The following is a 27,854-nucleotide window of genomic DNA, read 5'->3' as shown; positions in this document are numbered from 1 at the left end:
TCAGCATAATGTCCCCCATCACATCTTTTATATCAACTTGAAAAGCTTTTAGAACATTTGAGTTCTCAGAAAGATCCACAGTTTTTGTTCTATAGAAGATGTGATCTGAAGATCTTCTTTATGAGTCTGGCTCTATGTTTGGGGCAAAGCTGGAGTATCTAATGTGACGTGATATTTATTATGTGAATGAGAATCTAAACCAACTTCAGTACTATGCTGTTTAAACTTAATATGTTTGTATTGATCACTATGAAAAAAAAGGTTTGCTTGAACATAAATGTGTTCTTGCAAAGATAACATGCTTAAAGTCAGTTAATGCATATTGTGAACACATTAGGTGAGGATGTGGGTGTTTGCTGGTTGGCTTGTACTTGGCTGCAAAACCACAAAAAGCACAAACACATAGTTCAAATGTCAATGTGGTCCACATGCAAAGGGAGCTACTGCTAATACTTAGAAATAGTGGTGTGTGTGTGTGTGTGTGTGTGTGTGTGTGTGTGTGTGTGTGTGTGTGTGTGTGTGTGTGTGTGTGTTGTAGTTCTGGCTGTAACCTCACAGAATTCATCTGCCTTTTTTGTCTTGTCAGTTTAGTTGGTTACATTTGATACGTAAACAAAGTAACACCCTCATGTGATGCTCTTTGACAGGATATCAGGGGAAATTAAGTCAGCAGTTGGAAGCAGATCAGTTGCAGCTCAGCCAGCAGGTAAGTGTCACTGACTGAAGTCTTTCAATGGACAGCGTCTGTGCTTTAATATACAGCTATTATTATTTTTATAAAATAATTGTATTATTACAATTACAACATTAAAAATGTTTTACTGAATGTTGTTCAGTTTAAGATTAAGTGCAAATTTCTTTTGTGTAAGAAAACATCCAGGAGATCAGGTTGTTGTTATTTATGTATCAGTTTTATTTGATTTGACATGGTGGAGCAGATCAAACCAAGTGAACACAAACCGAGCAGCCAACAGTTTGTGAGGCTGTGGTAGAGATGCATGTCTGAAAGAAAAGACCACAAACATTAATTTTTGAAGCGCTTCATGTAAATTATGATTTCAATTCAATTTCATTTTATGTAGATGTCTCCAAACCACAATAACAGTTGCTGAACAGCACTTTGTATTATATAGTAAAGTGATTTGTCCAGGGTGCACCTTACCCCTCGACCCGTGCAAGCTGAGATAGACTCTAGCTTTCATCGCTGCGATGCTAGATCGGATAAGTAGGAGAAAATGGATGAAAGTAAATTAAAACACAGTAAGTTTAAGTGCTCCTTAGTATACACAGTAGGAGTCTGGATTATGAAGCGCCTTGAGGCGACATTTGTTGTGATTTGGCGCTACATAAATAAAATTGAATTGAATTGAATTGAATTGAATTGAATTGATTACATCATCACTGCTTTTAGTTTTACAAACTGAGGCAGGATCTGAAACACTTGTACTTCTGTTGTTCCGTCCTCTGTTTATTCTGTGTTTATTTGTAGCCAACTGTTTTTCTTCTATGTGGGTTGATGTCTGACTGTTTGGAGAAATAAAACTGTGTCGTCTCTAATCATGATGCTAACATGGTAACATTTTATTTTATGTGAAGAATCAGAAAGCAGTCAGTCAATACCTAAACCAACTACAGTCCTTCAAGTCGTCCAGTCACAGTCACGAGTCACCATCCCAGCAGCCTCTAAGAAAGAAAACTGTCGACTTAATGGAGAGAAATAAGAAAAGCCTTTCCCTGTTTATACTGCTGCCTGTGCTGCTGCTCTGCAGAAGTGATGAGTGTCCCAGGCTTCCAGAGAGTTAGTCTTTATTCCTCTTTATTCATGTTTAACTGATTTTAAGATCTGTTGTTTGACATATTTACTCATTTTCATTTAATCTCTCCTGTTTTAATTCTCACAGATCTCACTTGCTACAGTGACTACAATAGAAACATCACATGTTTGTGGAACAGCAAATACGTGTCTGATGACACTGCATGCACCATACATGCTCAATATAAATCTCGCTACGTGTAAGGATCTCAGTCACAAAAAGAAAACCTAGATGCATAATACCTACAATACACGAGTCACAAATGTCATCAGTAACATCATCTACAGCAAAATCAAATGAATATTCTTCTTCTCAGCTCTTACAGCACTTCCTGTGACCTAAAGTCTGTTGACATGTCCAGACCAGACCTAAAGGCGTGCTCCCTCATCTTTGAAATGGAATACACTGTGAGTGTGTAAACAACTAGCATTGGTGGATACCCTGTTTATTAAAAATATGTTTAAAATCTGCACAAGAGAGAAAAAAAGAATCATCTGCTTTTTAAGGTATAGACAGATGTGAAGAATCCTGTGATGAGCATATGGCCAGCAGGACATTTAAAGCACACTGCTTTCCATTTTATATTAGAGTATCTATGTAAGAATTTCAGGAAGTATAACCCAGACAGGATCAGGCTTCTTTTTTATTTTTACTTTTCTGCACATGAAGTGAAATTAAAGCTAATTATGGCCTCTGTGCAGACACAGACTATCAGTATTCCTGACAAGAAAGTGAAAATACTAATTTCTCAAAACGTAGAAGCTAAACTGAGAGAGCATTCTGGACCCCTTTTTTCTAATATGTGCGGGTATACCTGCACATATGAAATAATAATATGTCAAAAATGAAGAAGAAGCATAACTGGTCCCACCCTTGTGATCACAATCTGAATTTCACTCTGTGACACCAAGGAAAACCTCAAGCCTCAAGCATATATACATCACTTATAGATTTACATCGAAACTATTATCTGTAGATTTAAATCAAAACATTTTAAATTTACCAATTGATTTAGATCTTCACTAGTTTTGGATCATTTTATTTAATTTTTCAAAACAATTTCTTTCAGTTTGTGTCTTTCCATGTGTTGTCCATGAATCTGAGCTGTGCTCATATGAAGCAGAGTCTAATCACTTCCTACAAGCCATCCTGTCACAGTGAGTGTAACCTATGATATACTACCTCATTGTTACTTACAATATGACCTATTTACGGAGCCCATGGAACATATTTGTGTGATTCGTGTGTGTGTGTGTTCATGTGCACACTCTTACAGTAAAGGTGAATCCTCCTTCGAAGCCAGAAGTCAACGCCACCTCTGTTTCCTGGTTGTCCCAAGACCCCGAACATGAAATGATCAGTTCATACGAAAGTGAATTGCAGTGGAAGCAGCAGAATCAGTCATGGAGTGTAAGTTTAGATTTTGTATCACAATGTGAATGAGTTTGGGTATGAAGTCGAGATCCTGAAAGTGCACGTTTAAATAGTGTGTACACATGATCCCTGCCCTGTGTTTGTGTGAATTCATAGCAAGAGTAAATGAAGTGATATAAAAATCTTTCTGTCTGTCAGGATCCCACCGTGCAGAAAAAAAAAATTCAGTGCGAGTATGAGTGCAGGGCAAAGCTGGAGCCAGACAAACTGATACAAGGCGAGAGGTACGAGGTACGAGTTCGTGTGCGGTCTGTTGAACTTGAACTTGAACAGGGAGCCTGGAGCGACTGGAGCCCCACTGCATCATGGGAGTCACCAGTAGGAAAAAGAAAACCACCATCAGGTACTTTTTTTGCCAAATGGCTCCAAAGCCAAATAGTTTAGTTTAAGAAACTGTAGAGTTCTCAGTCCTGCCTTCTCTCATTTTTCTAAGCTAACGTGATCGGCTCTGTCTTCTGTTTCAGTACAACAAGGACACACATTTTATAAGAGCAACTAAAGCCCACAGAAAATCTGTATTTGTTTTACCTGATGAAGTCATAGTCAGTACAGTCAGTACCGTTGTTATTCTCTGTTTATGTAAATGACATGCAGCTCCAAGATAGGAAAGTGAAAATGTCTCTCCTGTTTTAATTCTCACAGATCTCACTTGCTACACTGACTACAATAGAAACATCACCTGTTTGTGGAACAGCAAATACGTGTCTGATGACACTGCATGCACCATACATGCTCAATATAAATCTCGCTACATGTAAGGATCTCAGTCACAAAGAGAAATCCTCAACACATAAAACTCACATAACATAAATCACACCTGTCATCATGTGCACCAAAAAGAGATTAATACTGTTTCTCAGTTCTTACAGCGCTTCCTGTGACCTAAAATCTGTTGATGTCTCCAGACCAGCGCTAAAGAAGTGCTCCCTGATCTTTGAAATGGAATACACTGTGAGTGTGTGAACAAATCAAGTTATTGTAGCGCCACCGAGATAAAATCATATATCCTATATCTCAGTTTGTAGTTTAGAAGTCAGAACTAATATTCTGCAGAAAGTAGAAAGTAACATTCTCGGGGCAGTCATTGACTCCTTCCAAATAGTTTTTCTGTCGTTGGAAAAAATTAAGCTTTTGTTAAGCCCCCTTTGAAGTTTGCCAGACAGAAACTTCCGTAATAAATGTTTTCTAACAGTAAATATTTTAAAACATTGTTTTCCAGTTTCTGTCTTTCCATGAGTTGTCCCTTAATCTGAGCTGCAACCAAATGAAGAGTGTAATTACTTCCTTCAAGCCATCCTGTCACAGTGAGTGTAATCTACAGTATAAATACTGGCTCTTTGTGATTTACAGTGCGAGCTATTCATGGTGACCTAAAACAACTGTGTGTGTCATCTTGCAGTAAAGGTGAATCCTCCTCCAGAGCCAAAAGTCAACTTCACGTCTGTCTCCTGGTTGTCCCAAGTCCCTGAACATGAAAGGATCCGTTCATACAGAAGTGAATTGCAGTGGAAGAAGCAGGATCAGTCATGGAGTGTAAGTTTAGATTTTGTGACACAATGTGAACAAGTTTAAGTGAGTTAAGTTGAGCTGAGTGATCTTAAAAGTGCACGTTTAAATGACAACCTTGTGGCCGTGTGAAATCCAAGCAATATTCATCCACAACTCCACACTGCTTTTTTTGTGTCAGGATCCTGCTGTGTGCAAAAAACTTGGCATTCAGTGCAATGAAGAGGTGGAGTGCAAGATACAGCTGGGATGCAAGGCAGAGCTGGAGCAAGATTTGCTGATACAAGGCGAGAGGTACGAGGCACGAGTTCGTGTGCGGTCTGTTGAACCTCAACTTGAGGGAGCCTGGAGTGACTGGAGCCCCACTGCATCATGGGAGTCACCAGTAGGGAAAAAAGAACCACCATCAGGTACATTTATCTCAAAATGTTTTGTTTAACATAACATACCAAAGTCAAAACCTTTCCAATTCATTCATGCTGAGCATGATTACTGCAGTATGGAATAATTATGTATATGGGAAAAAGTTTAAAGTGTGTTGGTGTGTAATACACAGCATAGAGGGGAAGAAGTCATTGTGAAAAATGTCTGATGCTGTAATTTAACTCACCAGAGTGGTGAGAGAGAGGGCTGGCTCTCAATTCAAAGTCAATAGGACTTTGTCACCAAAAAAAGTGGAATACTTCAGAAACGAAGAAATAATAGCCGGTCGTTATGAGGTAGGAGCGATCAGTCCACTGCAAACAGAGTGAGACTAGTTAACTGCCGAGAAGAAGATAAACGGCAGACAACAATAACACATACTACCAATATTACAACTACATTAATTCTCAGATTCAAAGCATCAATGTCCACATCTGGACTGTTTCCTTGAGTTGATCAAAGTGTTTAGTTTCCATTCGGTAGTTTTTCATGGGGACATAAAATATGCAGTCCATATGGGGCACCAGTGCAAGGCCTTGAATGGGCTAAAAACCAAAAGAGACTTATCATAGAGGTCCTACAACAATTAGAGGGTTGTCACATCAACAACTCAGCAGCTTCATGGCACTGGCATGAAGCTGCTGATGGAAATAGTTAGCTGGTCTTTACTGATGAATGCTTACAGAGCAGCTACAGCAACAACAATACTTTATTTTCTGATTCAGTCAAATATTACAAACTCACAGGATGGGCCTGTAATGACCCAAAACATGCAGCAAAAGGAACAGAGATGTTCATAAAAGGACAAAACGGTCACGTGACCCCAGCCCAACATGGCGTACTTTTCACTTAGTGAAGACAAAAGAAGAAAGATCCAGAAACAAACAGCAACTGAAGGAGGCTGCAGTAAAGGGAAGAAATGGCATTTTGAAGGTTTCTGACTTCAGACAGTCAAAGATTTGCACTCATGGATTAGTAATAATAATTAAATCAAGGGCATAAGTGAAAATGTCTGTATTTTTGTATCCCATGCACTTCATGCAAAATTTATCCTTAGTCTCTTGATTAATAAATCACAGTCACATCTTGATTTCTATTAAAATTCACTGTATCGGCCTGCAGAAGCAAACTTGTCTGTGTCTCCTGGACTTGGCTGTATGACCCAGTTTTCTCATGTTTCTGAGCCACTGTGACCTGTTCTGTCCCGTATTTTTCAGGTAATACATTTGTTGTTCCTGTAACGATAGTCGGTGTGGTGGTGTTGCTGGCAGGCCTGCTCTTAAGCACTCACAAAACCACCCGGTACGTGCACACAGACACAAGTTTCTATAGCAAATAATATTATTATACCTTCTTCTAATTTGATTTACTTAAGTTATTTTCTGACAACTCTGGTTAATTTTTTATTTTTTTAGGGTTTACATAATAAAGAAAATCAAAGGTCCACCCATACCAGACCCAGGAAAATCCTTCCTGCGAGAAATCCAGGTAAGCATATGAACCGCAGATATTTCCTCTGTTATAACATGTTATTATTCCATGCATTTGATAATACTGTGGCCACTTCAGGGCAGTAAACATAGTATTTATGAAATACTGTGGTGAATTTGTTTGCAGTAAATCAAATTATTATCATATATTAGCAGGGAGCTACAGAGAGTTTAATGAGTCTAGAAGCAAAACAAAATAAGCTAATCTAGCTTAAAAACCAAGCTACATTAGCTTGACCAACACAACATGTACCATAAAAAGACAGAGCATTGCAGATAGATGTGAACTCTGTGGGAGGTGGAACCAGACAGACAAAGTGACTCACTGATCCAGCCACAGACTTATGACCTTTATGATCCAAGCAACTCAAATTCACTAAAGTTTGAGTGAAGCACCCCAAACACCTGATGCTTTCCTATTTAATTCCATTAAAGTGCAGATTGAATATCTTGTATATTTCAAATCTTTCTAATCTCTTCTGTTCTGTGACTTTCTCTCCTCCAGAGTGGGTTCCCCAGTGAATACTTTCACTCATTCTTAAAATCAGTGGAAATGATCACTGTAGAATTAACCTCACCTGTTGATGCTGCTGTGGCCTACGAGCCAGATGAGAAGATGGTGTTGAACAAAGGCAGCTATGACTCCACCAGCTCCACCTTCACTAACCCAAGTTACTCTGAGCTTTGTAGCCCTCCTCCTATTTCCTCACTCACTGCTGGGAATCTGAAGCCCTGTGCGGCTGACACGCCTTATGGTCCTGTTGGTGCTCAGGGCGAAGGAAAAAGCGCAGAACAGGAAAGCGATGAAGCGAGAGAGAAAGAAAAGGAGATGTTAATGTTGCTGCTCAAAGGCAGCAGTAACAGTGAGCCAGTGCAGGTGATTTCAGACTACGAGAAAACTGAGAGGCTCGACAATGATCGATTTAGGCTGCAGAGTCTAGATTCAGGCATGTGCAGTTGTGAAGAGGTCAGTGAAGAGAGCATGGAGGCAGATAGCATCAATATGACTGATAGCCATGATGAGGAACCTGAGGCTGAGGAAGAGAAGGAGGGAGGGAATGAACAAAAAGCTGATTTTCAGAGGCTGTTTGGAAGCAGCGGAGGTGTGTTTGGCAAGTCTATCCAGGTTTGTTCTGATTATGAGCGAGTGGAGAAACAGCAGGCTGACAGCCCGGAGCTTCCCAGCATGGATTCAGGTGTTAGCAGTGGGGGAGAGGAGCAGCTGAGTCAGGATGAGGGCATGGAGGATGCTGATAAGTCCACTGAATCTACACGCTTCCTGTTTCCACCTCATCCTTTCAGTGCTTTACCATGCTCCCTGCTCTCTTTTCCACAACTGCCTCTGAACTTGCCTGGGCCACGTCTGAGTCCAGCGTTGCAGCTCCAGCCAGGTCGCATGACACAGGGGTTTGCTCTGATGTCAACAGGCAGGTCGGTGGAGCCCTCTGGTGATGGATATATGCCAGTGAAACAGGAGGAGGGCTGAGAACAGACAGCAGGCTCAACTAGCAGGACAAAATAGCATGTAGCACATGGAGGAGTCATCACAGTCAGTCAGTTCTCAGGAAAATGTAACATCACATAAAACTTTATCTACTTCACGTTTTTCAGCAACGTTAAATGTATTTTCTTTTATTTTCATAGTTATGTAAAATTATGTTTCACATATCAGAACTGTTCACTATAACCTTGCTTTTAAAAGTGAATTGTTACATCAGATATTTCTACTGTTAAAAAAGAAATGCATTATCTAATGAGAAACTAAACTCAAATTAATAATAATGTGGTTATAATAATAAAAGTGTTTGCATTTTTATTGTGTTTTTAGTGAGATCATCTAAATGGCATGTAGCTTATTGTACTGAAACAAATGTTGGTAAACAAATGTAAGTTCCAGATAGCTGAGATAGTTGTGTTATCTGTATAGTGTGTGAACTGATGTCATTTAGAGGGTATCATGATAATCACATATTAACCATAATCAGGATATTTGAAGATGAAATGCCTAGATATAGACTGGTATAGATATGTCTTGTGAAAAATTTGATATTGTGCCAGCCCCAAGGACAACAGCAGAATAATAACAGCTGTGTCTGTCGCCATCATCTGTCCCATGTCAAATAAACAGTAACATTTCTAACTTACATTTGAATGGCAGCTAACATAAAGTTTACTTCTTAACATTACTGATCTATATAAGAGTTTGCATTTGGTTTTTTGTTTTTTTTAAGAATTTTACTTTTTTTAAAATAAATATACATACTCATCATCTTTAACACAAAGTTGTTCCTGTGTTTTCTGTGGCCATGCCCACTCTGATGCATCGATGTCGGGAGACCCGCCTCTTCCTCGTCCCTGTCGTTTGTCCAGGGTTGTGGGAGCGAGGAGACAAGGCTCCACGCTGACACTGGCACATATGATGAATCTTGGGAATCCGAGGATTGACCAGCGTCACTGCTGCCGCTGTTTTTTGCGGCAGTCATGTCAGTACGTGGTTCTCGCTCTGACGTCTGTTTGAGAAGAAGTGATGAAAGATTTCATTTTTTCTTGGAGAAGAAAATGTGAAATGTATACGAACCCTTTCAACAAACATACTTGAGACTAAATATTTTACTCACAGCAGTAGTTATAAACAATTCCTTCCATGTTTAATAAGACATTAACTCCCACAACACTCCCAAAACAGGACGTAAATACGGTGACATCATCAGCTGGTTTCTGACGTGTCATTTTGAAGCCTAGCGATTTTCACCGTCACTACTTTCAAGCAACCGGATGAAGGTAAATACAGCGTTATAACTTCTGAGCAGTGTTGGTCAAGTTACTTGAAAAAAGTAATCAATAACTAATTACCGATTACTTCCCCCAAAAAGTAATCCCATTACTTTACTAATTACTTATTTTCAAAAGTAATTAATTACTTAGTTACTTTTTAAAAACATGATTTACAACCTGAATAGGTGATAAAGTGATAGATCTTTCAGCCCAATTCTACTTTTTCTACATAATCCATCATACAAAATGTAATCAAATTGAAAAGTCTCTTTTTAAAACTTGTTTTATTAGTTTTAATCTTTTAACTTTATGCATCAAGCAAAAATTTAATTATATGCAACATTCTCTGACTGGAAGAAATTAGTTTAACATTTAAACCTATTTTCTGCACATTCCAGCACATAAAATAATTTTTTTTGTGTTTACACTCACTCTTTCAAATAGATGCAAGTAAAACACAGCAGAAAATAAATAAAGTCAAAGACCTGTAAAGCAGGAGTGGGTAGGCGGAGGTTTACCCTGGTGCAGGTGTGCCGCAGCGGTCAGTGGAAGAATCCGCGAGTTTCTCTGTGAATTTCCCATTACGTGGTAGCGCACTTGGTGCTTGCTTGGAAGTTTAGGTAAAAAGAAGTTTTCTTCCCACGCACAACGGACACTAATGTTTTTGTCACTTTTTATAGAATCAAACTCAAAATAAGGTCAGTACTTCCACGCTTTAAACGCTGCACGCTCATACTCTCTCCCGCACTCAATATATAATCCACTGTTGATCTGCACACAGCTGTTGTCACAAACAACGCACTCGCTTACGTCACTGTCATGAGACATTCTTGCAAAAAAATCACAGTTTTAGTAACGCAGTAACGCAGTAACGCAGCGTTCCTACGGGAAAGTAACGGTAATCTAATTACCGTTTTTGCAATAGTAATCCCTTACTTTACTCGTTACCTGAAGTAACAAGTAACGCATTACTGCCCATCTCTGTTGGGGAGTAACGGAATACACATACGTTATGTATTTAAGATACAAAATATGAGTAACTGGGGGTGTCCAAATTCATAGGCTGCATCCTCCTGAGGACGTGGGCCGGATTCTCCGAAGGGTGGGTAGACGGGAAGTGAGCTGTTGTGAAACTGGATGGTCTAGCCTTCAGTATTGGATTACCAGCTGTCTCGGTGGAGTTTAATAAACTCAACCATTTGTTTCTTGCTATGTAAAACATAACAGGACATTGGCCTAAATTCTCAAACCATCTCACATTTCTGTTTAATCAGTTTTCTGTTTGACGTTGATTCAACTGTGTGAAAACTATCACTTTAATCTCAGCCAAACCGATTTACTCACGAACAAATAAAACACTGAAAAAAGCCAAACAATAACATTTTTAAGTTATCCAATTGACTTATATATCATGTTTAACCTGAGTAGCGAAAGACCGTGAGGGGTTTGAAAACGATGTGCCGGGATTTCGCTGTTCTTGCCCCGGCTAGCTATCGAGCTGGTGGCTAACAGATATCTCCGAAAACGTCGGAGCACTTTTGCAAATATGTGAAAGTCTTGATAAACCGAGCAGATATTTGAAGTTCACACAGCTACATTCTCGCCTGAAAATATGTTAAAAGTTTATTTTGTGACCCAGAAAGAGTAATAAGAGTAATATTAAATCTAAGTAGATGCCGCCATTATTGGAAACTGTGGAAACTGGAATTGGCTGGGCCATGCTATGAATTCTGGGATATGGTGGGCTACGAACGACACACCCGACCCATCCTTTAAATCTGGGGAAAAGGAGGACACATTTGTTGGCTGCATTCGGAGGAGTCTGCGAATTTGGACAGCCTTCGTCACGTCGCTGTGACGTAATCTGCCTACAAATGCGGCCTAAGGAGGATGCAGCCTATGAATTTGGACACCCCCACTGTATTCCGTTACAGGTACTGTTTAAATAGGTGGTAATCAGAATACAGTTACTTTGATGAAATAAATAAAATACACATCATTGCCCGTTTAATATGTTAAGCAATCCCCTCTCTATGCATTCTCCAATTTTGGTGTTTTAACGCAGTCGGGCGCAGGTTTAGCTCGGTTGGATGAGCATGTAGTCATATATCGTGTGGCTGAGAGCGGTTTCAAGTACGACTTGCTGCCCCCTTTTTTTTTTTTTTTACCCGATGTATAAATCATGGCAATCCTCCTGGCACTTAACAGCATAAACTATTTTTGTTAGGAAACCTGGGTCGTCCACCCAGAGTTTTGGGTTTTGATTATTATTGTACTTTTATTTTGCCTTTATTTATTATTTCTAGTATTTTGTTGTTTTTTTTTATTGTTCTGCTTTCTGTCTGTGTTCCTTTGTTTCTCTGTCTCCCCTGTTTGCTGTATCCCCTTGTCAAGTCTGCGTCTCTGTGTTATGTTTCCTGTTGTACCTTGAAGTCCGTGTCTCAGGTTATGGTTTTGCTTTCCCTGTCTTGTTAGCCCTGATTTGCCCCAGCTGTGGTTCCCTTCTGTCTCTCGTTCACTGATTGCTCCCTCTGTGTATTTAAGCCCTCTGTTTGGGCTTAAATACACTGCTCTGCCACCTGAGCTACAGCCAGGTGGCAGAACAGGTCAGCCACTAATCAGAAGGTCGGTGGTTCGATCCCAGGCTGCCTCCTGGCTGCATGCCAAATATCATTGGTGGTAGTCAGAGGGCCCGGTGGCGCCTGTGTCCGGCAGCCTTGCCTCTGTCAGTGCGCCCCAGGGCAGCTGTGGCTACAATGTAGCTTGCCATCGCCAGTGTGTGAATGACTGAATGTAGTGTAAAGCGCTTTGGGGTCCTTAGGGACTAAGTAAAGCACCATACAAATGCAGGCCATTTACCATTTAAAGTCAAAATTCCTCCACAGTGCTGTAGATTGGAGATAAAGTATCGGAATTTCAGGAGTAGGACCACACCTCCAAACATGCTCCTTCCGGTTCTTTTTTATATATTTTCCCCCAGTTCAAGCTGTTCATTCTCGTTTACGTGCAAACAGGGTCCGTTCTCGGCGAATACCTTAACACAGCTTATCACTCAGGAGTAACATAATTTTACTCACCTTTCCAGTTGTTTACAATCACCCTTTTGTCTGTCAACGCATTAGATGAAGAACTACTTAGCTCTGCATTTGGTGTTTTCCTCCTCAATCCAAGAAACACACTGAACGTCACGGCAGCACTTCCGAGAGACCGAATGCCGATGGCCATACCGGGAAACTTCCTAGCAGTTTTTTCGCCACCTGACATACGATCTGTTATGTCGATCCATCCAGTCGTCTTATCTCCGCTAAATCCAGTCGAGGATGCTGAAGGCATGTGCTGCTGAACTCGGGGAGCCGCTACAACAAATCTTCAGCCTCAGCCTAACACTGGGGAGAGTACTTGCCCTCTGGAAGACCTCCTGCATCATCCCGGTCCCCAAAAAGAACCGGCCCAATGAGAGCTGAATGACTTCCGACCGGTGGCACTGACGTCACATCTTATGAAGACTCTAGAACGGCTCTTCCTCAACTTCCTCCAACCACAAGTACAACATTCCCAGGATCCCAAAGTCAAGAAACTTCTTTGTCACACACACCATCAAACTCTTTAACTCCTTGTTGGAGGGGAAACAGGGGAACAAAGGAGGGCGGGAACAACTGAGCTGTAGTGCTTTTTTTTACTGTGCAATATTTGTAATATTTTTTTATATTCGACTGTGCAATAATCAATTTGCAATAGACTCACTCAAATGTGCAATCCACTGGTATTCCTATTTATCCCTATTATATATTCTGTATTTATATATGTGTATATATGGTATATTTATGCTCATATGCTCATGTTACTCTCATTCCCTTTTATTTGGTATTCCAACTCAGTAAAATGCAACGTCTGTCGGTGCTGTGCTACTGGAAACTGAATTTCCTGGAGGAACCCACCCGAGGGATTAATGAAGTGTCATCTAATCTAATCTAATCTCATCTCATCCCTTCTTGCACCAAGATGCCAGGTTCTTTCATTATCCCTCATTCACAGCAGCAAACACAGAAGCAAGTGTAGCTGTTGCTGTTCTGTGAGTCTATGGTGCATGTGGTGTGATATGTCCATGTAGAAAGGACGGCACTGTGACGACTTGCCCGTACTCTGGGCTCCCTCTTTATTCTGGCAACTGGTACAAAGAAAACAGCACACAGTCGTCATCAACAGTGTGAAAAGCAACTGCAACATTCAGTTCACCAGCTTGGGAGTATTTTCCTTTTTTTTCCAAACATAACACTTAACAAAAGACTAATATATATTTTTCCACCACAACATCGATAAAGTCTTTCTTTAAAAGTTCAAGCTGAAACCAAACCTGTGATCATAAAGTGGCAGTATTATTTATTTATTTTTCTCCTTATGGTAACTAAGAGGTGAGAGACATTATATCTCCTTTTTCCTAACCAACAACAACAATAACATATAAAAAGAGCTTTTCTCTTATAAAACTAAATCATTCTTCATCATTTTTTTATACAACAGCATCAACTAAAACTTGTACTTAACAGTGCCTACCTGGTACAAAGAAAACAGCATACAGTCGCCATCAACAGTGTGAAAAGCAACTGCAACATTCAGTTCTGTTAACAAGAATTAGAACTTGTAGGGCCCCTTCAATTGACCCGTCACCCCACTAGGAAAATGATGGTATGACGGTTTGACAGATTACCAGTCCAGCCCTGTGGGGATTACACATTCCTCCCTAGCAGCTGGTGACTGTATCGAATTCACTATAGTAGACGGCTCTTCAGCAATGTAATCATGACATCTTGTGAGAAACCATGATACTGTCACGTCATGACACGAATGTCAAAGTCAATAAAAATCATCAAAGTCAACCAAGAAAATCTTTGATACTTGACATCAAAGGCAAAATACGGGCAAGACTGCATTTGGTGCCTAGTTCCCACATTATCCTTATTACTATTATTAGCTAAAGCCACTAGCCACTACCTTAATAATGGCTGAACAGATGGCCAATGTGCCTTCACATAATGTTATTTTACGCTGCTGCCCTTATTTCCACAGGGTTTCCTCAGTGGATGGATTCTTGTGCTTGATTTGGCAAAGATATAGTCCCAGATGCACCCCCTTACGCATCCCTCTAAAGTTTCCTGGTGACCCACTGGGTAAAATGGTAAAATGGTAAATGGCCTGTATTTGTATAGTGCTTTACTGCACATTCAGTCATTCACCCACTGGTGATGGCAAGCTACATTGCAGCCACAGCTGCCCTGGGGCGCACTGACAGAGGCGAGGCTGCCGGACACTGGCGCCACCGGGCCCTCTGATCACCACCAGTAGGTAACCAGTAGGCATGGGTGAAGTGTCTTGCTCAAGGACACAACGACCGAGACTGTCAGAACCGGTGCTCGAACCGGCAACCTTCTGATGACAAGACGAACTGCCAACTCTTGAGCCACGATCGCCCCTGCTAATTGCTAATAATAAAACAACTGACAGTAACGTATGTGCCAGCCAGGTTAACACTTGTAAAAGTAGTTGTTGCATCACTCCTCCCAAAGTGTTCTTCAGTGTAAACATCCTCTCCTTCAGCTATTAGTGAGGGGAGGCGATGTCTGCCTGTCTGTAGCACTGCTGTGTAAAGTTGTGTGTCAGCAGGTGTGTTGGTACTGACACTGTTGCAAATAAGTATCTAATCCAATAGTAATTTTTAGTAGAAATTAGTAATGAGATCTCAAGCTTCTCCCAGCAAGAAGACATATTTCCCAAGGACTCTTTAAAAATAGCCTTAATAAAACAGAACTTATTATTTAAGTTTGAAAAGTCAAGAAAAAACAAAGACATGAAATTAAGGTTTGTGTGGCTGTTTAAACTGTTTAAGCACTGCTTTTGAAATCGTACTACTTTCACTTCAGTTATTTCACAGTCATAGTAACCATCAAACATTTTTAACACATAAAGAGTTTCACTTTAACAAGTCTACAAGGTGCCGTTGTACCTGCCGTTGGTGGCTCACATGTTAAGTAACTTGATAAAGAGTACAAAGGGGATTGAAAAACTCACATACTCATAGTGGCTGTTTCATTCTCAGATATGAAATGTCAAAATATGTGACCAACCATCAGTAAAAAAACAAAAATAACAACCAATGTGCGTAGCTTCTTCTTTTCTTTGAACTCTCTTTCAAATGTCACACTAGATACGGAAGATATAAAGAAGTGTTATATAGGGCAAAGGTAAAGCCTGAATTATCTTACAGACATGGAAATGACAGAACACTGAACACACCCGGACTGATAGGTTCTTAATGTCACTTATTTTTATTTTATTATATTTTAGTTTAATAGGCAGGCAGTCTAAGAGCAAACTGCTCTATTGGGATGAAACAGAGGTCTTAAAGATAAGCTGAGGCCTGATTATTAATGACTTTGTATGTGAGGAGAATTTAAATTATATTCTAGATTTAACAGGGAGGCAATAAAAGAACCAATATGGGGAAAATATCCTCTCTCCTTCACTGTTGGTGTTTTAGGAAGTTGTTAAGACTACTTGATAATAATGAATTACAGCTCATTATTATCAAAAGTATTGATTGTAATTTCACCTCTGCACATCAGACAATCAATATGTGCAGACTTTCAGCTTTATTTCAAAATTCAAAGCAAAAGTTTTGTATCTGTTTATTATCTGGTATTAAAGACATTTCTAGACATCACCCAATGCTGTGTGTCCTCCACTGAGATGCTCTGCTAGGCCTTTACTGTTTGTGGGTCTCTTTGTCGTCAGTTTTAACTTCAGTAACTTAAAAGCATGCTGTATGCAGTCCTTGGAGAATATCCTTTCTTTATTTGAGAAACTCTTGGGTTGTTATGCTTTTACATCCATTATCTATTTGCATTATGAAGTGCTGGCCAGCCAATTCTGCAGCATTTGGCTGATTCTGAGCTGAGAGTATAAACCTGTACACTTCAGAATTTGTCCTTGCTATATCTATCAGCAGTGGCATCTTCACAGTGGCCCTGACCTCATGAGCTGTATCTTCCCTTCTGCATACGTTTGTCTCGTCATCCTTCTGGTATAAGTCCATCTTGGTTTCTCCTAGAATCGTCTTCTCCTTCTTTCAGCTGCTTGTTTAAGAAATGATCACAGTGGATCATTGGCCTCCATTTCACCCTGCCCCGAGCATCCAGACTGTCTGGATGTTAGGACTCTTTTCTTCCTATCTTCTTGTTTTTCTGCCTTGCAGCTCCATCTTTAACATCTACTCTGAAATATCCCTCTGCACATGTGCAAACCATCTCAGCCTTTGTCTCCAAACTGCTTAAGCTGAGCTGTCCCTCTGATGTTCTCATGTCTAGTCTCATTATTCTGGTCACTCACAGTGAAACCTTAAGATCTTCAACTCTGCTACCTGTTAGTGCTACCATCTCCAAACACACATACACACATAAACCATACATACCAACTACCAACTTGTAAAGCTTGCCTTTCACTCTAGTTATACGTCTGTCACAAATCCTTCCTGACACTTGTCTCCACCCTGCCTGATCCCAAATATTTAAACTCATCCACCTTCACTATCTCCACTCCTTGCACATGTCTCTCTCTCATTCAAATGCATTTATTCTGTTTTGCTTCTACTGACTTGCAGTCCTCTGTCTGACATCTGTAGAGCTGTTTTTCAGCAGGAGGCTCACTGCTCCTCACTGATAAGCTCTTTCCCATAACTTATGGTATGGATCATCAGCTTTGTCCTTCTGTAGTTGCTAAGCTTTAGACAACACTGTCATACTTGAAAATGACCTCAGACATCCTCTCATTGTCCAGGATTGTGTTTAATAATGTGATCAGCCATTTCCTCCTTACTAATCAGCTGCACTTACTGATTCACTAACTCTCTCTAGATCCTTTACCACCTGTTTGAAGCTGTGGCAGATGCCTTTCAACCACTCGTGTAAAGAAAAAACACCTAATAAGAAAGGAAGGAAGGGAAAGCAGACTTTCTGGGTAGTGAATGACGTTTTGTGTGTTTTTTTATCAGTGGAAAGAAAATTGTTTTCTGTGAAGAGAAGGGGGTTAGGATGTGGTTTGAGCCTTTAGTGTGTATTTGTGGTTATCTTGCTTCTGACTCAGTGAGGCAAAAAGAAAGCGATAAGAGAGTGTCATCTTTCTCACTTTTTTCTTGTAATGCGTTAGGGGAAGTCCAAAAGTCAGAAGACGATATAAATAAAGAGAACATATGCTCCACAGCTCTGTGAAAATGATAAGAACCAGTTAGAACACAAAGATACATTTTTTTAAAAATGTCATGGTCAATCATCATGACACTGCTGGGCTAATGAAATTTGCTTCAGCTGTGGTTTTCTTGCATTTATATTTAATGCACCATGTTATTAGTAATCTGCAGGCACTTTAAAGGTCACACACTTACCTGGCCAACTCATCTGCATCAATCATCTGATGTAGACTAAAGAATGAAAAGACAAGCAGTGAGAAACCACAAACAACAAACAGTGGGAAGGTTGGTGTGACAGTAATCAGAAACATGTTTCTGGAGACACTTACAAACAGGTACAGAGTGAGGAAGAAGCCAGACTACAGGAAAGAGAAGCCACACAATGATCACAGATGGGATCACAGAAATGCATGGGAGGAGAAAGAAAGGAGAGCGGAAGGAACGTGAAGTGCATCATGGGAGATGGCAGTGCCAAAGACTTGATCTGAGGATATGTTGGAATTAAAAATAAATAAGATTGTCTGAGGGTAATCACAATGAGAGTACTTGAGGCAGAGGTTATCGATTCAAGAAGCTCAGTATTGTCTGAATTATTTAGACAATTATGACTTTAAGACGCGCTTAAATTGGACTAAATGAACATTTTGTCTGGCCTCAAAGATAAATATAGCTGGGCTCTGACATCACAGCAATAAAAATGCATGCAGTACTTTAGTGATATTGTTGAAGTTAAGTATGAATAAAGATGAGTGTCAGCGCAGAACCTCGTGAAACCCCCTGATGAACTTTTTGTGTTTAAGTTCTATGAAAAAATTGGAATCTGTCTGAAAGGTTTGAATGCAGAGGATTTCAGTACAGGAATAAACAAAGAGCTGCTTCACATCAAACACTATGTGACATGTTTCAACCACTGGGTAGATTTGGCAGAGTAAAAGTTCAGCTTCCAACACTGAGGAGCAGATCAGGTGGTCAGAACATTTGCATGTGCATAGACCAGATAACAAAGCAAATATAAGCAGACTCACAACATAATGTACAACAATAAGTTTCTTCCTTCATGAAATGTATCTTGGCTTGATTGGGTCTCTTCCATTTTTTTTTAAATCTCTTGTTTTTATCTTATTCTGTACAGTTTCAGAGCTTTTATCTTGTTAAAGTACTGAATGCCACGTTGTCACCTTGAGCACCCATGAGCGCTCACTGCAGAGCCTCCCAGTTTGCATGAAACTTTGATATTTATAACAGTAGATCAGGAAGGAAGTGCACCTGTTACAGAAACCATGAACTGCTTTGAAACATTTTTGTGAGTTGCAGCACGCAACTGAAAGCTTTGAAAGCTCATTTTAAGAGGATCAGTCAGCATAATTTCCTCTTTCACACCTTTTATATCAACTTGAAAAGCTTTGAGCAGGAAGTGAACCTGTCAGATTAATGGAACATTTGAGTTCTCAGAAAGATCCACAGTTTTTGTTCTATAGAAGATGTGATCTGAAGATCTTCTTTATGAGTCTGGCTCTATGTTTGGGGCAAAGCTGGAGTATCTAATGTGACGTGATATTTATTATGTGAATGAGAATCTAAACCAACTTCAGTACTATGCTGTTTAAACTTAATATGTTTGTATTGAGCACTATGAAAAAAAAGGTTCGCATGAACATAAATGTGTTCTTGCAAAGATAAAATGCTTAAAGTCAGTTAATGCATATTGTGAAGACATTAGGTGAGGATGTGGGTGTTTGTGGGTCAGCTTGCTCTTGGCTGCAAAACCACAAAAAGCACAAATCCACACAAACACACAGTTTAAATGTCAGTGTGGTCCACATGCAAAGGGAGCTACTGCTAATACTTATAAATAGTGCAGTGTGTGTGTGTGTGTGTGTGTGTGTGTGTGTGTGTGTGTGTGTGTGTGTGGCCAAAAATACAACAGGGTGGGGGAACTGACAGGCTGTACTAAAGTCAAGGAAGATTCAAAAACTGAAGCAACAACCCAGAACAGCCAGTTTCCACCTGATACTGCATGCTTGAAGTTATCAGCTCAGAGTTATACAGACAGGTGCACTGCAGGTACTGTTATATACAACCATTTATAAGTTGAAGAATCAGATTAGATGAAACTAAAGGGTTACAAGGCTTCACGCGAAACACTCAGAAGAAACACTCAGAAACACTCACTTCGTCAGAAGAGCTCTGTGGGTTGTGATCGAGAGATGATCTAGATTTGTGGCAGTAGTTCTGGCAGTGACCTCACAGAATTCACCTGCCTTTTTTGTCTTGTCAGTTTAGTTGGTTACATTTGATACGTAACACCCTCATGTGATGCTCTTTGACAGGATATCAGGTGAAATTAAGTCAGCAGTTGGAAGCAGATCAGTTGCAGCTCAGCCAGCAGGTAAGTGTCACTGACTGAAGTCTTTCAATGGACAGCGTCTGTGCTTTAATATACAGCTATTATTATTTTTATAAGACAATTGTATTATTACAATTACAACATTAAAAATGTTTTACTGAATTTTGTTCAGTTTAAGTGCAAATTTCTTTTGTGTAAGAAAACATCCAGGACATCAGGTTGTTGTTATTTATGTATCAGTTTTATTTGATTTGACATGGTGGAGCAGATCAAACCAAGTGAACACAAACCGAGCAGCCAACAGTTTGTGAGGCTGTGGTAGAGATGCATGTCTGAAAGAAAAGACCACAAATTCAACACCAATGGAAACATTATTTTTTGAAGCGCTTCATTTAAATTATGATTTCAATTCAATTTCATTTTATGTAGATGTCTCCAAACCACAATAACAGTTGCTGAACAGCCCTTTGTATTGTATATGTATTGACTGTTTGGAGAAATAAAACTGTGTCATCTCTAATCATGTTGCTAACATGGTAACATTTTATTTTATGTGAAGAATCAGAAAGCAGTCAGTCAATACCTAAAGCAACTACAGTCCTTCAAGTCTTCCAGTCACAGTCACGAGTCACCATCCCAGCAGCCTCTAAGAAAGAAAACTGTCGACTTAATGGAGAGAAATAAGAAAAGCCTTTCCCTGTTTATTCTGCTGCCTGTGCTGCTGCTCTGCAGAAGTGATGAGTGTCCCAGGCTTCCAGAGAGTTAGTCTTTATTCCTCTTTATTCATGTTTAACTGATTTTAAGATCTGTTGTTTGACATATTTACTCCTTTTCATTTAATCTCTCCTGTTTTAATTCTCACAGATCTCACTTGCTACACTGACTACAATAGAAACATCACATGTTTGTGGAACAGCGAATACGTGTCTGATGACACTGCATGCACCATACATGCTCGGTATAAATCTCTCTACTTGTAAGGAGCTCAATCACAAAGAGAAATCCTCAACACATAATACTCAGAATATATAAATCACACCTGTCATCATGTGCACCAAAAAGAGATTAATACTGTTTTTCTCAGTTCTTACAGCGCTTCCTGTGACCTAAGGTCTGTTGATGTCTCCAGAAAAGCGCTAAAGAAGTGCTCCCTGATCTTTAAAGATACATACACTGTGAGTGTGTGGAAAAATCTAGTTGTTTTCAACACCCTGGGATACAATTATATGTCCTATATTTTAGTTGAATTATGGGTCAGCGCTAATATTCTGCAGATGGCCTCATGGCAGTCATTGCATCCTTCACAATAGTTTGACAAAATCAAAAGGCTAATATTTCATTTTACCTGCTACCTGATGCACTCAGGTCATCCTCTGTCTAAAAGAAGCTTCATTTCTTCTCTTTATGCTGCTCTCTGTTTATACCAAGTCTATTATCTGATTGGATATTTGTGACTCCAATTTTGAATTTAAAGTAAAAATTGAAGTTTGCCAAACAGAAACTTATATAAATAAATTAAGTTTTCATTTAATTTATTTTTTATAAATAAAATTAATTTACTGCTGTCATAAACAGTAAATATTTTTAAATCTTTTTTCCAGTTTACATCTTTCCATGTGTTGTCCCTTAATCTGAGCTGTAACCAAATGAAGAGTGTAATTACTTCCTTCAAGCCATCCTGTCACAGTGAGTGTAATCTACAGTATAAATACTGGCTCTTTGTGATTTACAGTGCGAGCTATTCATGGTGAATTAAAACAACTGTGTGTGTCATCTTGCAGTAAAGGTGAATCCTCCTGCAGAGCCAAAAGTCAACTTCACGTCTGTTTCCTGGTTGTCCCAAGACCCCGAACATGAAAGGATCAGTTCATACGAAAGTGAATTGCAGTGGAAGCAGCAGAGTCAGTCATGGAGTGTAAGTTTAGATTTTGTATCACAATGTGAATGAGTTTGGGTATGAAGTCGAGATCCTGAAAGTGCACGTTTAAATAGTGTGTACACATGATCCTTGCCCTGTGTTTGTGTGAATTCATAGCAAGAGTAAATAAAGTGATATAAAAATCTTTCTGTCTGTCAGGATACCACCCCAAAAAAAATTCAGTGCGAGTATGAGTGCAGGGCAGAGCTGGAGCCAGACAAACTGATACAAGGCGAGAAGTACGAGGTACGAGTTCGTGTGCGGTCTGTTGAACCTCAACTTGAGGGAGCCTGGAGTGACTGGAGCCCCACTGCATCATGGGAGTCACCAGTAGGGAAAATAAAACCACCATCAGGTACATTTATCGCAACGTGTTTTGTTTAAGATAACATACCAATGTCAAAACCTTTCCAATTCATTCATGCTGAGCATGATTACTGCAGCATGGAATAATTATGTATAAGTGAAAAGGTTGAACCCTTTAAAGCCGGTCGGAGCGGGCACGCTCAGTTTTCCCTAACTATTTTTAAATCCCGGTAGCACTGCAACCACGTAAGCTAGCGCAATCATTTTTTTTGCATATGAAACCGGAGGAGTTGTACTTGCATGCTATGCCATCAGCTTGTCCTAGGTCCCGGCTTCCTTCCACATATTGCTTTGCAAAAATTGCATAAAAAGCACTTGCAGCAACAAAAACATAATATTCCACAAACAGGCTTTGCCAAACCGATCAGCTGTTCATAACACTTCCTATGTTGGAATAGACGTCAGCACGAACTATCACATGTCCGCCATGACCTGCCTGAAACCGGAAGTGACGTCATTTTCGCAGAAATGTAGTTTTTTACCATCAGTGCCTTGTAAGCCTATAGTGGTGTTTTTAAAAGTTATGTTTGACTTTATGACTTTGTCGTTTCTGGGATGCTTAGAAGTCAAATTGAAACGCTGAAAATAGTTTATTTTGATGTTGTTTTTTTGCAAATTTGCATTATAATATTTATTTTTGTTTTTCCTGCAGTATATAAAAATTGGTGTATTTCAAAAATAAAACTATGAAGACACTCAAAATAAATTTCCTGTGGTGGGAAACTATTTTGTGCAACTTTTTTGTATTTACAGTTTTGAGGGTTAAGCCTCTTAAATTTCTCTACCTAGAAATATATGTTAAAAAAACAAAAACGATTTTCAATTTTTTTGTAGTTTATTGCACTTTGTTGCAATTTATGTAATTACTATGCACTTAATGCATACATATTATTAAAATTTGGGTTATAATGGTTGTATTGATGTGTAGCAACTTGAAATGCTCCCAAAAATGGCACTACAGCATGTAAAAATATAATATAAGCTCTGGCGGACTTGGTTCTATGGTAGGTCTTAAAGGGTTAAAGTTTGAAGTGTGTTGGTGTGTAATACACAACATAGAGGGGAAGAAGTCATTGTGAAAAATGTCTGATGCTGTAATTTAACTCACAACCTTCAACATACAAGGGAAAAGGGAAGGAGTGGTAACTGCCACTCAGCCACTAAGGGAGAGGTGAGAGAGAGAGAGGGCTCGCTCTCCATTCAAAGTCAATAGGACTGATCTAGGAGTGGTCTGTCTACAACAAACACTCGTTAGCTACCAAAGAAGAAGATAAACGGCAGACAGCAATAACACATACTACCAATATTACAACTACATTAATTCTCAGATTCAAAGCATCAGTGTCCACATCTGGACTGTTTCCTTGAGTTGATCAAAGTGTTTAGTTTCCATTTGGTAGTTTTTCATGGGAACATAAAATATGCAGTCCATATGGGGCACCAGTGCAAAGCCTTGAATGGGCTAAAAACCAAAAGAGACTTATCATAGAGGTCCTACAACAATTAGAGGGTTGTCACATCAACAACTCAGCAGCTTCATGGCACTGGCATGCATGGCTGCTGATGGAAATAGTTAGCTGGTCTTTACTGATGAATGCTTACAGAGCAGCTACAGCTACAACAATACTTTATTTTCTGATTCGGTCAAATATTACAAACTCACAGGATGGGCCTGTAATGACCCAAAACATGCAGCAAAAGGAACAGAGATGTTCATAAAAGGACAAAACGGTCACATGACCCCAGCCCAACATGGCGTACTTTTCACTTAGTGAAGACAAAAGAAGAAAGATCCAGAAACAAACAGCAACTGAAGGAGGCTGCAGTAAAGGGAAGAAATGGCATTTTGAAGGTTTCTGACTTCAAACAGTCAAAGATTTGCACTCATGGATTAGTAATAATAATTAAATCAAGGGCATAAGTGAAAATGTCTGTATTTTTGTATCCCATGCACTTCATGCAAAATTTATCCTTAGTCTCTTGATTAATAAATCACAGTCACATCTTGATTTCTATTAAAATTCACTGTATCGGCCTGCAGGAGCAAATTTGTCTGTGTCTCATGGACTTGGCTGTATGACCCAGTTTTCTCATGTTTCTGAGCCACTGTGACCTGTTCTGTCCCGTATTTTTCAGGTAATACATTTGTTGTTCCTGTAACGATAGTCGGTGTGGTGGTGTTGCTGGCAGGCCTGCTCTTAAGCACTCACAAAACCACCCGGTACGTGCACACAGACACAAGTTTCTACAGCAAATAATATTATTATCATTTCTTCTCATTTGATGTAGTTATTTTCTGACAACTCTGGTTTATTTTTATTTTTTAGGGTTTACATAATAAAGAAATTCAAAGGTCCACCCATACCAGACCCAGGAAAATCCTTCCTGCGAGAAATCCAGGTAAGCGTATAAACCGCAGATATTTCCTCTGTTATAACATGTTATTATTCCATGCATTAGATAATACTGTGGCCACTTCAGGGCAGTAAACATAACATTTATGAAATACTGTGGTGAATTTGTTTGCAGTAAATTAAATTATTACCAGATATTCAAAGCTGTGTTTTAGCCAATAGTTTTAGTGCAATAGTGACTCTTCTTTAGGGTAGGGTTAAGAGTAGAGTGCTTCATCACAGTGTTAGGATCAGATGCTGGATAAGTTCATGGGAAAGTCTATTATACAATGATTTAATTTTCGTTCAGTACAGTTTTATTCATGCAGCACCATTAAACAACAACAGTCACCTCGCAATATTTTCTCTGTTAACCTGTTGCCTGCTGGGAACAAGACTCACTGTATAACCACACAGGTCGACTGCATCAAGGTCTAATTTTCATGTCTAAAAATCTTCATTTAAAAAAACTCTGTAAAGTAGCAGGGAGCTACAGAGAGTTTAAGGAGTCTAAAAGCAAAACAAAATAATCTAATGTAGCTTAAAAAGCAGACCAACACAACATGTACCATAAAAAGACAGAGCATTGCAGATAGATGTGAACTCTGTGGGAGGTGGAACCAGACAGACAAAGTGACTCACTGATCCAGCCACAGACTTATGACCTTTATGATCCAAGCAACTCAAATTCACTAAAGTTTGAGTGAAGCACCCCAAACACCTGATGCTTTCCTATTTAACTGATTCCATTAAAGTGCAGATTGAATATTTTATATATTTCAAATCTTTCTAATCTCTTCTGTTCTGTGACTTTCTCTCCTCCAGAGTGGGTTCCCCAGTGAATACTTTCACTCCTTCTTGAAATCAGTGGAAATGATCACTGTAGAATTAACCTCACCTGTTGATGCTGCTGTGGCCTACGAGCCAGATGAGAAGATGGTGTTGAGCAAAGGCAGCTATGACTCCACCAGCTCCACCTTCACTAACCCAAGTTACTCTGAGCTTTGTAGCCCTCCTCCTATTTCCTCACTCACTGCTGGGAATCTGAAGCCCTGTGCGGCTGACACGCCTTATGGTCCTGTTGGTGCTCAGGGCGAAGGGAAAAGCGCAGAACAGGAAAGCGATGAAGCGAGAGAGAAAGAACATGAGAAGTTAATGTTGCTGCTCAAAGGCAGCAGTAACAGTGAGCCAGTGCAGGTGATTTCAGACTACGAGAAAACTGAGAGGCTCGACAATGATCGATTTAGGCTCCAGAGTCTAGATTCAGGCATGTGCAGTTGTGAAGAGGTCAGTGAAGAGAGCATGGAGGCAGATAGCATCAATATGACTGATAGCCATGATGAGGAACCTGAGGCTGAGGAAGAGAAGGAGGGAGGGAATAAACAAAAAGCTGATTTTCAGAGGCTGTTTGGAAGCAGCGGAGGTGTGTTTGGCAAGTCTATCCAGGTTTGTTCTGATTATGAGCGAGTGGAGAAACAGCAGGCTGACAGCCCGGAGCTTCCCAGCTTGGATTCAGGTGTTAGCAGTGGGGGAGAGGAGCAGCTGAGTCAGGATGAGGGCATGGAGGATGTTGATAAGTCCACTGAATCGACACGCTTCCTGTTTCCACCTCATCCTTCCAGTGCTTTACCATGCTCCCTGCTCTCTTTTCCACAACTGCCTCTGAACTTGCCTGGGCCGCGTCTGAGTCCAGCTTTGCGGCTCCAGCCAGGTCACATGACACAGGGGTTTGCTCTGATGTCAACAGGCAGGTCGGTGGAGCCCTCTGGTGATGGATATATGCCAGTGAAACAGGAGGAGGGCTGAGAACAGACAGCAGGCTCAACTAGCTCAACTCCTGCAGCGGAGTTTAGGCCCAGACACGGCTAGTGACGTCAGACTTAACGACCGGATAAGTTCTCAGGAAAATGTATTTTCCTTTATCTTTTATATTTAAACAAAATAATTTTTCATATATCTGAACTTTGCACTTAACCCTTTAAAACCGATTGGAGCGGGCACGCTCTGTTTTGCGTAACTACTTTTAAATCCCGGTAGCTCTGCAACCATATAAGCTAGCGCAATAATTTTTTTTTGCATATGAAACCTGAGGAGTTGTACTTACATCTTATGCCATCAGCTTGTCCTCGGTCACGGTTTTCTTCCACATATAGCTTTGCAAAAACTGCATAAAAACCACTTGCAGCAACAAAAACACAATATTCCAGAAACAGCTTTGCCGATTCCGATCAGCTGTTCATAACACTTTCCACGTTCATCAGCACGAACTTTCGCATGTCCGCCATGACCTGCCCGAAACCGGAAGTGACGTCATTTCCCAGAAATGTAGTTTTTTTTTTACCATCAAGGCCTCATGAGTCTATACTGGTGTTTTTAAAAGTTATCTTTGACTTTATGACTTAATGTGTCGTTTCTGGGATGTTTAGGACTCATATTGCACTGCTGGAAATAGTTTATTTTGATGCACATGCTGCTTTTTTGCAAATTTGCATTATAATATTTATTTTCGTTTTTCCTGCAGTGTATAAAAATTGGTGTATTTCAAAAATAAAACTATGAAGACACTCAAAATAAATTTCCTGTGGTGGGAAACTATTTTGTGCAACTTTTTTGTATTTACAGTTTTGAGGGATAAGCCTCTTAAATTTCTCTAACTAGAAATATATGTTAAAAAAACAAAAACGATTTTCAATTTTTTTGTAGTTTATTGCACTTTTTTGCAATTTATGTAATTCTATGCACTTAATGCAGACATATTATTAAAATTTGGGCTGTAATGGTTGTATTGATGTATATCAACTTGAAATGCTCCCAAAAATGGCTCCACAGCATGTAAAAATATAATATAAGCTCTGGCGGACTTGGTTCTATGGTAGGTCTTAAAGGGTCAAACTGTTACTGTTAAAAACGAAATGCATTATCTAATGAGAAACTGAACTCAAATTAATAATAATGTGGTTATAATAACAAAAGTGTTTGCGTTTATATTGTGGTTTTAGTGAGATCATCTAAATGGCATGTAGCTTATTGTACTGAAACAAATGTTGGTAAAGGAATAAGTTCCAGATAGCTGAGTGTGTGAACTGATGTCATTTAGAGGGTATCATGATAATCACAAATTAACCATAACCAGGATATTTGAAGATGAA

At 39.7% G+C, this 27,854-nt stretch overlaps 2 protein-coding genes across 2 annotated transcripts; both read left to right on the top strand.

Moving 5' to 3' along the window:
* Positions 1-684: 684 nt before the first annotated feature.
* On the top strand, positions 685-8,942 carry LOC102787407 (cytokine receptor common subunit beta-like). Its single transcript, XM_087841547.1, has 15 exons — positions 685-706; positions 1,597-1,798; positions 1,902-2,013; positions 2,131-2,221; positions 2,884-2,971; positions 3,091-3,224; positions 3,387-3,591; positions 3,891-4,002; positions 4,109-4,199; positions 4,468-4,552; positions 4,648-4,781; positions 4,936-5,164; positions 6,395-6,479; positions 6,593-6,665; positions 7,173-8,942. Exons 2-15 carry the CDS (start codon positions 1,708-1,710, stop codon positions 8,151-8,153), a joined length of 2,511 nt encoding a protein of 836 aa, XP_087697673.1. The 5' UTR covers positions 685-706; positions 1,597-1,707; the 3' UTR covers positions 8,154-8,942.
* An 11,643-nt stretch (positions 8,943-20,585) lies between these two features.
* Positions 20,586-26,666, top strand: LOC148102447 (uncharacterized). The gene is made up of 9 exons (XM_087841549.1): positions 20,586-20,789; positions 20,893-20,986; positions 21,113-21,203; positions 21,630-21,714; positions 21,810-21,943; positions 22,106-22,301; positions 24,449-24,533; positions 24,640-24,712; positions 25,531-26,666. The coding sequence occupies exons 1-9, from the start codon at positions 20,699-20,701 to the stop codon at positions 26,509-26,511; spliced, it is 1,830 nt and encodes a 609-aa protein (XP_087697675.1). The 5' UTR covers positions 20,586-20,698; the 3' UTR covers positions 26,512-26,666.
* The last annotated feature ends 1,188 nt before the right edge of the window (positions 26,667-27,854 follow it).

Source organism: Neolamprologus brichardi, chromosome 6 (genome assembly GCF_056152115.1).
Source record: "Neolamprologus brichardi isolate AB-2024 chromosome 6, ASM5615211v1, whole genome shotgun sequence".
In the NCBI taxonomy this organism is placed as follows: Eukaryota; Metazoa; Chordata; class Actinopteri; order Cichliformes; family Cichlidae; genus Neolamprologus; species Neolamprologus brichardi.
The sequence above is the reverse complement of the archived record's forward strand: the minus strand, read 5'-3'. Positions and strand labels throughout refer to the sequence as shown.